Raw genomic sequence first — 14,791 nt, forward strand, 5'->3', positions numbered from 1 at the left:
ACAGACCCCCCCTTAGGGACAATATCAAGCCCAAACAAAATTCTCTGAGAGTTGTCACCACTGTTGAAGGTCAAAACAGAAGTATATGAATTCTCTTCTCAGCCTTGCACAACCAGCATGCTGGCTGCCTGCCTGGCTGTGGCAGGTGGTCTGACAGTTTGCCCTGTTTGTCTGTCCGGCCCTTGAGGTTGGAGCTAAAAATAGATCTCAGATTTGAGGGCCACATCCTCAGTGTCAGCAGGAGGACGTCATTATGTGGCTGGGAGGGACCTGCACAAGCTTTATTTTCATTGCCAGCAAAGAATAGTTTACACTGTAGAACTGTGCATTCAGTGATATTTATACACAATAGATGTTCATTTATTTAGTTTATTTAGCTAGTTTTTTCTTACTTCTGTTTTTAGACAGCATGATATTTCAGTTTGTCTTTAACCTAATATTTCATTATTCTGCATTTATTACACTTCTTTTAAACCAAGTTCTACATCACATTTATTTTATTATTTATGCCCTGGCTGCTTAGGCTTGTAGTTCCTTTTCACATTGTGCCACCTACTGGTGATTTTGCATCATTGTAATTATCGGCTTGTTCCTATGGTGCGTTCAAGTGCTGTTGAAACATGGCCTTAACGAACCACCAACAAAGAAAAAGCTTTTGCGTCTAGTTTGACTTGGCTTTTTGTCGATCTGGAGTTTGAATTCAAGCATATGCATGCATTTGTTGTTTTAGACTCATTAAATTTAAATGTTAATACTTGAACCGCACTGCCTGGATGCTGTTTAAGAGCTTGAGCTAGAGATATTCTCTCGCTTATAACGAATAAATAAAAAAATAAACACGATTAAAGAAAACCTTCATAAAAAGCACAGTTTAAGCAGACTTTAACTACAAAACAGCGGCTGCCTATTCGTGGCCTATTTGCTAACGTGACATTGAAGGTATCATTTAACCAGCTGTGTGTGCCGTCATCAGCATGCGACAGAAACGGGTGAAAGGTGCATGTTGACGCTGCACATACACAAGTGGAGTACATGGCCTAGGGCTTTATGGCAGAAAAATGATGAATGTAAATAGATTTTCTGTTTTGTTCAGGTCCGTTGGGATCGGAAAGCGGCTGCTCGCCTGTAACCTGAGGCGTCCTGAGCAGCAGAGATCCATAAAGATTCAGTCAAGAAAGCTGGCCTATGCTAAGGACTTGTTCCTGGGGCAGGTGAATAAGGTAAGGTTAGTGAATATGCCGGTGCGGAGGCTTACAGTCAGCTGGTGTCGGTGATTTGGTAACGTTAGTGAGTGTGATGTATGATACGGAGTCGCTCTACTCGGGTCCCCAATTTTTGCGCATTTGAATGCCTAATGTTGTTCTCCACAGGTGAAGCATAATGGCTGAAAGGTCAGAGGGAAGTCTCTGCATGTGGAGCAGCTGCGCGGTTCTGGCTCGGTTCTGCCTCGGTTCTGCCTCATCACCTTTGTCCCCCTCGGGTCGGGGCTTTAATCTGTCGGTATCTTTTCGTGGTTGCACAGCGAGGCAGCAGCAGCTGCTCACTGGCTTTAGATAAATAACACAGTAAAGGTGGAAGCCGCGACTGGAAAGCTCAGAGAAACCGAGTCAAAATGAGCCAAGTCCAAATGTGTCGACTTGTTGAGCCCAAAGTAGAGAGAGTCCAGGACCACAGCTCTCAGTGAGCTTTAGTCTCATAGAGTGAGTGAGTCTCATAGGGCACAACAGCCCACATGTTATTTTGCCGGTTAAAGAAGTGAGCTCTGGTACAAACACATACTCCATGGATGTGTGGTCATGTCTTCCATACATTGTCTATTTGTATGCTCTGGAATAAGGACTAGTTGAGACATTGGATGTTTTGGAGAATTTGCTCCTGGCAGATGCAGCTTGGACAGACTGGGACATCAGGCCTGGAGTTTGAACTGCTGGCTGGATTGTGTCCATAGCCTCCTTAACCCAACCAAATAAAAGCTGGAATACCAATTAGTGGTCGACCTATATGGGTTTTCTCTAACCGATGCCGATATTTAGAAATCAGGGCAGCCGATAGCTGATATATGATGCCGATTTTTTTTTTTTTTTTTTTTTGGCCGATTTTAATTTTCCCCCTTCATCTCACAAGGTATAAAAGTGTCCAGGAATAAAAAGTGTATTATTGTTATGTTTGCAGTATTTTGTCCTTGCTTTTTCTGCTCTCATGCTCAGCAACTTCTGGCAGATATTGCACTTGGCCTTCCCTGATGTTGGCTGAGTGAAATACTGCCAGAAATTTCTTTTCAGCCATCAGACTATAATTATATATATATATATATATATATATATATATATATATATATATATATAAAAAAAAAAAAAAAACAAGATTTGTCATTTTTAAACTCTTTCTGTAATTACATTATTCCATGCACATCACAATCCTAATATGTTTTGGAAAAAAACAGGATCGATTTATTGCAGGGTACCTGTCATTATCCTTATGTTTGGTGACAGACACTGTTGTAATTCAAAGGGCCATAGTCTAAGAATATGCGTCAACAAATATGTGCAACAAGACATTTGCATGTGAAAGTAAAAATGCGCGCACTTCAGACAAAACTTCAGGCTAAAACGTGCACATTAACTTTCCTCAATAAAAGTGTATTTTTTGGTGGGAGCATTGTGCCCGTGTTGCGTGTGTCGGACGCACAGACACATTTCTTGAGGAACATTATCCTGCGTGTTTTAACAAGAATATTCGTCTGAATTTCACACGTTTCTACTTTCACATTTGTTGCACACATGACGGTCAGCGTCAATTCTAATACGCTACAATGTAATTACGTGTTGGAAATGAATGGTTTTCAACGGCCATCATTAGCTATAGCCGTGTGCGTGCGACTATAATAATTTAGCCGCTGGGCTTGTTAGCATGTTTTGGTACCCTTGGTGCCTACAGCCTAAACTACAGCTCGCTAACAATACAGACCAGACAATCGCTCTCCAAAAGTAGCTTCATATTCAACCAATGAAATGTATAAGGCTAAATTAAAAACGGAAGATAAGTACTTTCTTACCGTTTTTGGATGCTTTTCAGCTCAAAAAACAACCTGCTTGTCGCAACACGTCTTCACGTGTTCCACAACAACGCTTAACTGGTCGCAGATGTGCCTGCCTATAAATCGGCCAAATATGCAGTGAAATCGGTTATGCCGATTGCCGATTAATTAAAATGTGCAAAAAATCGGCCGATTAATCGGCTCTGCCGATAGATCGGTCGACCTCTAATACCAATACAGTGGTAGAACAAATACATCATAGATATATTTCTTTCTTTCCTGTTGATCAACATTAGGAACAGCATCCAGACAGCTCCCCTGCTGCCAAAAGCTCATCCTGGATAAATGTGTCAGAATATAATAAAGTCTTGGTAGTAGTGATAGCAAAGTTGAATAATAATTTTCTGCTGACGTTTCTTCCTCTGCTTGGTCTCCTCTTTCCTCACCCCTCATCTCCTCTTTCCTCATCATTCTTTGAAATATAAAAATCCTCAGTTTCAAAAGTCTGACCATGCATTAAGTAGTGTCCAGACATGCACAGTGTTAACTACAGTAGTTAGCTGCAGTTGCTTGGCCCACTGCACATGTACTTTCCCTGAGTGAGTGACAGAATGATTGGTCCATGTTGACAGGATACAGTGGTGTTGGTGTGGAGATGCAGTGTCCCAGCTGGAAAAACAAGCATTAGAAGTTCAGCTCAGGAGTCCAGATTACTGAGGATGAGAATTATTTGGAAAACTGCAGCAGTACCTCAAAGTAAACTCAACTACATAGATAGACTTTTCCAAGATGAAAAGCAAATAAACAGAGAGTAGTCAGTCAGACCTGTTATCCAGTCTCCAGTTTGTATTAAAAATTGAATGTACGCCAAGCAGATACAAGGTCATGTTCCAGCTCAAAAAAGAAAGAACAATCAAAGGGAAATTAGAAAAACAGTGTCTGTAACACTCAAATGTGAAGTTGATTTGCTCCATCAGAAGTAGGTTTCATCACCCTAAAGCTGCATAAGGCAAGTAAGAAAAGCACATACATGGAAATATCTCCTATGAAATAGCCAAAACGGTGTTGATGGGAATATTTCAATTTACAAACCTCATCACTCATCAGACCCAACTTTTGTAATTATCATGATACAAGAAGAATCAATATGCCACTTTTAATCTTAAAGCTGGTAGCTTTTTGTTTCTAAAAGAGTCTGCTTCTCTTCCAGGCTGAGGTCTTTCCTTATCCGGAAATTGGAAATGAAGAACTGGAGGAGATCAACCAGCTTGTTGCACCAGTGGAGAAATTCTTTAATGAGGAAGGTGAGATTATGAGATCTGCTGGATGGAAGTGTTAAAGTTATGAGCAACCTGCAGCATGTTCTGTTAGGCATGAGTTATGACATTATAATCTGTTGCTGCTGAGAAATCTGATGATCTGACTTTTTTTTTTAATGATTTCAGTTGACTCAGCAAAGATTGACCGAGAAGCCAACATCCCCCCTGAGACACTGAATGGGTTGAAGGAGCTCGGGCTGTTTGGAATTATGATTCCTGAGGAGTATGGTAAGTGGTGACTCTGCAGTTCTTATGTCTCAAATAATAAATAGGCATGTTTATGTAAAATCCTGCAACAGCTGTGAACAGATCATAAGTCAGTTTTCTACATTACTGTTTGTACACATCCCTGAGATTAATATGGCACCACCGCTGTTCCTCTAACCTATGCAAGTTAGAAAACACCTTCAGTCCTGTTGTCATAACAAAAATGAAAGACAGGTTCTCTTTTGTTGTTTCATCTCAGGGGGTCTCGGATTGTCCAACACCATGTATGCACGACTGGCAGAGATCATCTCATTAGATGGATCTATTGCTGTAACACTGGCTGCACATCAAGCCATTGGACTGAAGGTAAAAATAAATAATGCAACAGAACTGTACATGAAACCTTTGACTAACCATGTCCATATCTGTTATGGAGGCAGTCTGGAGGGAAATGTTACCCTGTGGAAAAGCTGTAGTCTTTCAGTAGCAGTTGCTAACAGCTGTTTGGGGTTTTCAGGGAATTCTGATAGCGGGGAATGAAGCACAGAAGAAGAAGTATCTCCCTAAACTGGCCTCAGGGGAACACATTGCAGCTTTCTGTCTGACAGAGCCTGGAAGGTAAAGATACTGAGATTTCATTCTCACTCATCACTCATCTGCAGTGTTCCTCTACTGCTGCAGTTGTAGCTGTTTGGGCGGTAATGTATGCTATCTAGTACAGAAGGTGTTCATATACAAAACAGAGGTGAAGAAAATGCTGTGGTTTAACCTCTGTTTAGTCAGATTTTTCATATCCGGACAGGTTGGAGTATATATATATATAGATAGATAGGACGGTCAAACATGCTGAACACTTGCCATGCCTCATAAAATATTTGCAAAGTTGTTTTTTGAACATTTAAAAATCAGGTATCAATGTATATTTATGGTTTCTTGGTTTTGCAAGAATAAGGTTAAATCTTCTTAGATTACTTCATGTTCAATGCAGTGAATTAAATCTTGCATAAGGCAGCAATGTTCCATCACTGAAAGAGTAGATAGCACCCCAACACAACCAAAGCCACAGACTCTCAGCTTCTCTCTAGCCCACACTCAACAGTTAATTGAATGAGTGACATGACAGATGTTCACTATAGAAAAATGTGCTGCTTGTGTCAGCTGCCGCACATTAAACAGCATGTACACATACCTGGAAATGCTCCAGCACCACTAACAGCACATTGTCTTCCCTTGAAAAATAGCTACAGAGCAAATTTGTTTCTTTGTCTGTGACCTGTAGTGTAACCAGCACTCTGACAGCCTTCCAACTGCTGTCAAACACAGATACCAACAAGCCCCCCTCCAGCTGGCTGATATTTACCCACAAAACTTTTAAAACACATCTAACAGTCTATTATTACTTTTACTGCAACAAGTATGACTAAACAATTTCAGATAGACCTTATTTCGTTACCACCACCGTCAATCAGCAGAATCAATCATGTCGTCATGCATGTGTAATGCAAGTTAAACAACAAAAAACAGAAGCAGAAATAGGCCCTTTAATGTCAAAGTCAAAACAGATCTCTACAAAGTTTAATGCTTTACAGTATAAAATTAAATGCATTTGCATAATTATTCACCAACTTTAATGGGACCACACCTAAGTCATCACGGGTGCAGCTACTGGGTTTTAGACACAAGACTGGTAGAAAGCAATTTACCCGTTACCCCAAATTCACCTCCATCTGTAAATACTGTCAGATGTGGCAACAGATTTGTGGGGAGCAAATATACTTTACTACAGTATTTTGTGTTACAATATGTGGTTGTGTTAGATTCACTTACACAGATTTTGATCATTTCAGCGGAAGTGATGCAGCCTCAATTCAAACGCGTGCAATCTTGTCAGAAGATGGGAAACAATACCTGATCAGTGGTTCCAAGGTGAGAAAAACAAGATCACAGAAGTTTGACATGGACTTTAAATTTACATTGTAAATACACTAAAGATGCCAAATCTTTGAATTTGTGTTACCAGATTTGGATTTCAAATGGAGCAATAGCAGATATTATGACGGTATTTGCCAGGACAGAGGTGATGGTAGATGGTGTCAAGAAAGATAAGATTTCAGCATTTATTGTGGAGAAGGCTTTTGGAGGAATCACCAGTGGAAAACCTGAGGACAAATTGGGCATCAGGGGCTCCAACAGTAAGTCTTTCATGTGTTTGCAGAAAAAGATGAACAAATTAAATGATCCGGGTGCAGCGTGAGCCTTGACACCTTTGACACCTTTTGACTATTCCAGCTTGTGAAGTTACGTTCGACAACGTCCCTGTGCCACTAGAGAATGTAATAGGAGAAGTAGGTGGTGGATTCAAGGTGAGCCTTATACTGTTCGCAACACAAACTATCATACAAGACTGTGTATGTGAAGGTGTGTGAACTTTTGCTTTATGCTGGACAGGTTGCCATGAACATCCTGAACTCAGGCAGGTTCAGTATGGGCAGTTCTTCAGCTGGAATGATAAAAAAGCTAATAGGTAAAATGTATAGCAGCAGAGTTTGCACATTAAGAGCTTTATGTGTTGGGCTTTGTGAAATTTCTGACACTCTTTGACTCTTTTTAGAAATGACATCTGAGTATGCTGCCACCAGGAAGCAGTTTAACAAAAGGCTGAGTGAATTTGGTATGATTCAGGTACAGTAGACTTGTCTTCACTGGAATCTAATGAATAATCGTCACCACTCAGTCTAGTCTGGAATAAGTAAAGTGTGTTTTCCCTGTTACGGTAGGAGAAGTTTGCCATGATGGCTCTTAATGCCTTTGTGATGGAGAGCATGGCATACCTGACAGCAGGGATGATGGACAGGCCAGGGGTTCCGGACTGTTCTGTGGAGGCCGCCATGGTCAAGGTTAGATAGCTTTCTCATTAAACTCTGGTCATGATAAACAGATTTAAAACAAGTGGCTCAGTATGTGTGGCGTCTTATCATCCGATCAGGTATTCAGCTCAGAGGGAGGCTGGATTTGTGTCAGTGAAGCTCTTCAGGTCCTCGGAGGTCTGGGTTATACGAAGAATTATCCCTATGAGCGATATGTCAGGGATTGTCGCATCCTGCCCATATTTGAGGTACTCTAATAATTATTCAATCATTATAAAAGCATTTTAGCAATGGTTAAATAACTGAAATGTGAAACTGGAATTACAGTGGGTACGGAAAGTATTCAGACCCCTTTAAATTTTTCACTCTTTGTGTCATTGCAGCCATTTGCCAAAATCAAAAAAGTTCATTTTATTTCTCATTAATGTACACTCAGCACCCCATCTTGACAGAAAAAACCAGAAATGTAGAAATTTTTGCAAATTTATTACAAAAGAAAAACTGAAATATCACATGGTCATAAGTATTCAGACCCTTTGCAGTGACACTCATATTTAACTCACATGCTGTCCATTTCTTCTGATCCTCCTTGAGATGGTTCTGCTCCTTCATTGGAGTCCAGCTGTGTTTAATTAAACTGATTGGACTTGATTAGGAAAGGCACACACCTGTCTATATAAGACCTTACAGCTCACAGTGCATGTCAGAGCAAATGAGAATCATGAGGTCGAAGGAACTGCCCAAGGAGCTCAGAGACAGAATTGTGGCAAGGCACAGATCTGGCCAAGGTTGCAAAAGAATTTCTGCAGCACTCAAGGTTCCTAAGAGCACAGAGGCCTCCATAATCCTCAAATGGAAAAAGTTTGGGACGACCAGAACTCTTCCTAGACCTGGCCGTCCAGCCAAACTGAGCAATCGTGGGAGAAGAGCCTTGGTGAGAGAGGTAAAGAAGAACCCAAAGATCACTGTGGCTGAGCTCCAGAGATGCAGTAGGGAGATGGGAGAAAGTTCCACAAAGTCAACTATCACTGCAGCCCTCCACCAGTCGGGGCTTTATGGCAGAGTGGCCCGACGGAAGCCTCTCCTCAGTGCAAGACACATGAAAGCCTGCATAGAGTTTGCCAAAAAATACATGAAGGACTCCCAGACTATGAGAAATAAGATTCTCTGGTCTGATGAGACCAAGATTGAACTTTTTGGCGTTAATTCTAAGCGGTATGTGTGGAGAAAACCAGGCACTGCTCATCACCTGCCCAATACAATCCCTACAGTGAAACATGGTGGTGGGAGCATCATGTTGTGGGGGTGTTTTTCAGCTGCAGGGACAGGACGACTGGTTGCAATTGAAGGAAAGATGAATGTGGCTAAGTACAGAGATATCCTGGAAGAAAACCTCTTCCAGAGTGCTCAGGACCTCAGACTGGACCGAAGGTTCACCTTTCAACAGGACAATGACCCTAAGCACACAGCTAAAATAACAAAGGAGTGGCTTCGGAACAACTCTGTGACCGTTCTTGACTGGCCCAGCCAGAGCCCTGACCTATACCCAATTGAGCATCTCTGGAGAGACCTGAAAATGGCTGTCCACCAACGTTCACCATCCAACCTGACAGAACTGGAGAGGATCTACAAGGAAGAATGGCAGAGGATCCCCAAATCCAGGTGTGAAAAACTTGTTGCATCATTCCCAAGAAGACTCATGGCTGTACTAGCTCAAAAGGGTGCTTCTACTCAATACTGAGCACAGGGTCTGAATACTTATGACCATGTGATATTTCAGTTTTTCTTTTTTAATAAATTTGCAAAAATTTCTACATTTCTGTTTTTTTCTGTCAAGATGGGGTGCTGAGTGTACATTAATGAGAAATAAAATGAACTTTTTTGATTTTGGCAAATGGCTGCAATGACACAAAGAGTGAAAAATTTTAAGGGGTCTGAATACTTTCCGTACCCACTGTATAAGGTGCGGCAGATGATTTGTTCACATCGTCAATTCTGTAAGTGGCCACCAGGTGGCACATTTTCACTATGGAATTAAATCACAGATTACAATGAATGGGGGTTAAGTGTTTTTGTGTAGTTGGTTAAATTGATTTTATAGACCTGCAACCGATCAGCCATTTAAAGCACAGTGTTCTGTATGTACCCTATTGGTGTGAATCAGTCAAAATCAGATTATTTGTAAAACGTAATGTTTTAAGAACATGCTTGTTTATGCTTTTATTGATTGGAAAATGTTGAACTGCAGGTGCCACTATGTTGTGTGGTGCGCTATTATCCCACAGTACACCCCCACCCACACATTGCCTTTTATGATGCAATCTTCATGGGGTGCACCACCACATAAAGAACATATAGTATACGAAATGTGAAATTGTTAGCGTGTCATTTATAGATTATGTTGTCTGTTTTCAGGGGACCAATGAAATTTTGAGAATGTACATCGCTCTCACTGGAATGCAGTATGCTGGCAAAGTCCTCACAGGGAAAGTAAAGTAAGAATATAAAGTCTGTACAATATAAAGCTGGGAAAGATACATTGGGTTTATTGGAACAGTAACAAAGTTTAAGGCACTAAAAGTAAAGTGACGATGCTTTCAATACCACAAATATTTTTAATTTAACTAGAATTTAATTCAAAGTGCAGTAAACAGAAAAATCTATATCAAATCAACCTGCGCTGTGACCACGCTTTGCCTTCAAGCTAGCAACAGTTCTCAGTACAGCTGCACAGTTGTTAAAAGTAGCGTTAAGATTATAAGGTTATTCCAGCATCTTAGAGAACCTGCTGCACTTTTTCTATGAATGTTGTCTGCCTCCTCATGTAATGTCAGACTGACTTTATGAAGTGGAGAGCAGGGCTCTGTGGGCCCCAGAGCACCTGCTGCAGGACTTCTTGCCACTGTAAATAGTTGTTTATGAATGGCTTGCTGTCATGCTTTAGAGTGATGGTATAATTGGATCGATAAGAGTTCAAAGACCTGCCAAAAGTTTTGCACAGTGCTCTGTGTTTAGATATATATATATATGCTGTGGTTAATCTTTTGTTTAAAGCTACAATAACCTTATTTTTTTGACTACTTGATGCAGACCCTGAAAACAGTAGGAACACACATGCTAAAAACTATGAACTCTATAGAGTTGGGTGATAATTCTCTGAGGGCTCTTCTATCACATTATACATATAATCACTGTTTAGATAATCACTTAGTCTACTTTTGATATAAACAATGACAGGTACAGCTTTAAATATTGTGTTTCTGGTATTAAATTCATGTAAAACATTTAATTTTCAGAGATGGTTAAAATACCATCACAGTCTTTAATCTTTGCTCTGCCATCAGGGAAATGAAGAAAGGTAATATAGGTCTTGCTCTGACCATGGTAGGCAAGAAACTGAGGTATTCGTTTGGTGGTTCAGTGGACCTTGGCCTCACGGGGAAAGATGGAGTGGTGCATCCCAGCTTGACAGTACGAGCTTTATCTTAAATACATTTTTTGAATATCTCAGATGTTTTGGTTGTTTTTTAGAGGCACAACAGTTTTCTGTTTACAGGACAGTGCAAAGAAGTTGGAGGAGAATGTCAACCTCTTTGGAGCGACTGTGGAGAGCGTGCTTTACAGATATGGAAAGGTAGCATTTTATTCATTTTACATTTTGAAAAACCAGCTGTGGGATTTTCCTTCTCAAACGTTCCTAAACCCTTCCAGTCAGTTTTTCTGAGGCTCTATTCATCTATTAGACAGCTGCGCCAAAGTCCTCAGGGTTCTCTGATTAAGCTTCTATGTGACTGTGCTTTTGTAATCATGGTTTTCCCAAAGAAGCTATAAACCTCTTAAAAACAGTCTTTCAGAAACCTTACTTCCTGTATCATATCATTCCATTTGGATCCAATACATGAGTAACATCCTCAGAAGACTTTCATCGCACTACAGTCGTGTCTAAACAACTAGAGCTTGAATACTTAAGTTCAAACTGTTTAAATCAAAGTAATTAAGCCCATTAAGTTTAATGGTCAACAGCAGCAATTAATTGCAGGGGAAAACATTGTAAAAACCATCAGCTAAATAATTGCATGATTCAGTATTTAAAAAAGGCCCTCGTCTGTGTTCGCATAATGCTTTTGTGCATCAGGAGAAAGAACAAGCTTTTGAGCTGATTACTTGCACATCAACAATACGGGCTGCATCCAAATGAAACTGTGATTTTCATGTAAAAACAATTGTGTCCGCATCATTTCCACATTGGTTTCAAAGAGTCTGCTAGCAATCAAAGACCAGAACAACATGCATCACAACAAATTTTGAGGATTTTATTTGCCTATTTCCATTTTATGCCACATTATACTTCTACTCCAATACACCTCAGAGACAAATATTGTACTTTTAACTCAACTGCATCTACTCTACAGTTGCAGTAACTACTGACTTTTAGAAACCCTGAGAGAGACTGGTGATCTGTCCAGATCCAGTATCCTGCTTCTTTACTAACATCCACTATGTTCCAGCTTCTGATTGGCTGAACACACCTGCTCTACTAGGGAATCAGCTGTGGGTAGGGAATGGAGAGTTGGAAAACAACGCTTGATAGAATTAAGTGTTATAGGAGATGGATGGACAGTATAACCACATGATAAGCTTGGTTCAATTTATGTAACAGTATGGGACACAATGAGATAAAAATATCCAACATTTCACAAAGATAAAGATTAGGCAAAAAATTTAAAAGATAAATACAAGTTTGTCTAGCAGAATTGATATTTTTCTTTGTTTATTCATCCATTCAATAATGTAATTTATTAATTTATTATTAATTAAAGTCATTCATGGGGTAAGTAACAATTGTAGTCATTTTATCTGTGATACTTTAAATATATTTTGGTGATAATACTTACATACTTATTAAGTACACATTTGAATGCGGACTTGTACTTGAAATCACATACTTTTGCAATGTACTGGTATGTTGTGTTGAGTGCACTAGCTATATTGGCTATGCATTTACAATGTGTGACCCCAGGACAAATGAGAGATGGCAGAAACAGAAAAATATGTGTTTAACATGAACAGCTTCATGTGGAGTCTTGTCACCATAATTAAATTTTTTGCATAGTTAAAAATTAATGCTTTTTTCTTAAGATTTACCCTAGCCTAGACGTTAACAGGTTTTACATACTAGCACAGATAAAATTCCTGGTGATAGTTTGGTCTTGATCAGAAAACCTGAGTAATTAATCACAAAAAAGCAAACTGACCCTTTTCTAAGCACCAGTGAGTGACTGATTCAGAGAAAACTGGACTTGTGCACTCAAATATTAATATGTAGTTAAGTGCATACTGATGCATATTTATTTTAAAGTACTGTTGTTTTCATTGCTTGATTAATTACAAAATCATTCATATTTATTTTTTCCCACTATATTTCTCAGGCACAGACAAGTAGAGCATCTTTATCCATTGCTAAGGTTAGAAATGATCAATAACTCAAGTGTCCTCGTTTTTATTCATTGATCTTGTCAGACCATAGTCGATGAGCAGCTCATCCTGAAGAGAGTAGCAGATGTGCTGATCAACCTCTATGCCATGACAGCAGTCCTGTCCAGAGCCAGCCGCTCCATCAGCATTGGACTCAGAAATCATGACCATGAGGTGTGTACACACACACAGAAATACGCACAACAGACCTTCAATTAAGTTACCTACCCTCCTTTTGCATACCCAAATTAAACTAGCTGTTGTACTTATATTTTAAGGGTTAAATTGATGAGCTTGGTATCATTGGAAGGGAAACACTTTCTAGTTTATTATGACTTTACAGATTTGGCCAACGATTTTTGGTAATACATCTGGAAAGACGTTTCTAAAGTTTCAGGCATGTCCATGCTTAGAACGTAATGGCCTTAGGCTTCCTATGCTCCTGGAATTAATATAGTCTTGAATACTTTTTTCTAAGCTGTTTTTCATTCAGTTTATCACCAATGGGAGTTGCAGTCTGCTGAAAGCAGTTAAAACAGTCACATGTCACAACATGTCATCACCTCTTTTGTATTTTTTTTTTTCTACTTTTCATTACAGACCTGTTTAATTTGCCTGGAAATACGCATGCTTTTAATTATCTATGTATCTAATTGAGTAGGTACCTAAATTTAGTGTATCAGTAATATAGACTTATTTGTGGAGAAAACAAAGCAGTTTTAAGTAGAGAAGGACACAGGATGAGCGTAAACATTAACTTTAGAATGGTTCTGTGTGTAATCAGAACCAGAGCTGTAGAGCAAAGCAGACCAAAACAAATCTTTAACAGAGATACATTAAAGGCAACATTGGATGCTTTGTATTATCCACTTTTGCAACAGTCTTCTGTGTTTCAGATGTGCAGCTCTGTGCCCCTCCTACAGTATTCATCTGCACTGTAACTCAACTATAAAAGATGCATGCAGTCTACCATTAGTTTGATATAAATCACAGATCTAATTTTACTAAGAAAGTTGTGTTTCTGTTTTAAGAGTGAAATGTTGTGCTTGAGGATGACAAAATAACATCAGATCCAAACCAAAGTTCGGAATTCTTATTTTAAAAAAGGAAATATGGCTTCAGTTATGAAGCTTTCATCCTATTTAGTTTCACTGTGATCTTAATGAAATTGGTGAAATGTCATGTTTCCAATTGATTTTGTTTCTCACATGTTTTCCAATTGGGCTCATGTCTGCAGGTTTTGATGAATGCCCATGTTGTTCATTTTTCTAGGTGCTGCTTGCAAACACATTCTGTTGTGACGCGTTCTTCAAGAACAATTACATGTTGACTCAGTTGCAAAAACGTAAGTACAACACAAAACGGTAATTGAGAACAGCCCTGTGCTTTTTACAGCATCTCAGTACAAAAGTGTGTTATGTGTTACAGAATCAAACCCCACATACCAACACTCAAACCCCCCTCTGCTTTTCATTTTCACACTGCACACTTTTTTTTTAATGACCTACATGTAATCCATGGTTATCTAATCACATGATGCAGACAGGACATGTTTTGATTTTCATTTAATAAGTCAAAGCAACTACTTTTGTAATTCTCATCTCAATCCATTCCAGACTCTCCTGAGAACAATGATGCCAACATCAAAAAGATCGCCAAGGAGGTCTTGGAGAACAGAGCCTACATCTGCTCTCACCCTCTAGAAAGAACATACTGACCTTTCTCCCTTGTGACCATAAAATTGCATCTCCTCCAATCTCACTGGGCAATATAAAAGCCAATTTATAGTCCCAATGATTTGTCTTGTATTAGTTCTTATTTAATGCTTTTTTTTTTTTAACATTAAATAATAAATTTAGAGAGTTATATCAATTATTGTATTATTA

The 14,791-nt window shown here is 39.3% G+C and overlaps 1 protein-coding gene across 1 annotated transcript; it reads left to right on the forward strand.

Moving 5' to 3' along the window:
- The first annotated feature begins 1,058 nt into the window (after positions 1–1,058).
- Positions 1,059–14,765, forward strand: acad9 (acyl-CoA dehydrogenase family, member 9). Its single transcript, XM_026306298.1, has 18 exons — positions 1,059–1,220; positions 4,248–4,341; positions 4,483–4,584; positions 4,823–4,929; positions 5,081–5,181; positions 6,411–6,489; positions 6,584–6,755; positions 6,853–6,926; positions 7,012–7,087; positions 7,175–7,245; positions 7,341–7,460; positions 7,550–7,678; positions 9,846–9,925; positions 10,775–10,901; positions 10,987–11,064; positions 12,951–13,079; positions 14,178–14,250; positions 14,522–14,765. The coding sequence occupies exons 1-18, from the start codon at positions 1,059–1,061 to the stop codon at positions 14,620–14,622; spliced, it is 1,875 nt and encodes a 624-aa protein (XP_026162083.1). The 3' UTR covers positions 14,623–14,765.
- Positions 14,766–14,791: the final 26 nt, after the last annotated feature.

This window comes from Mastacembelus armatus, chromosome 5 (assembly GCF_900324485.2).
Source record: "Mastacembelus armatus chromosome 5, fMasArm1.2, whole genome shotgun sequence".
Classification (NCBI taxonomy): domain Eukaryota; kingdom Metazoa; phylum Chordata; class Actinopteri; order Synbranchiformes; family Mastacembelidae; genus Mastacembelus; species Mastacembelus armatus.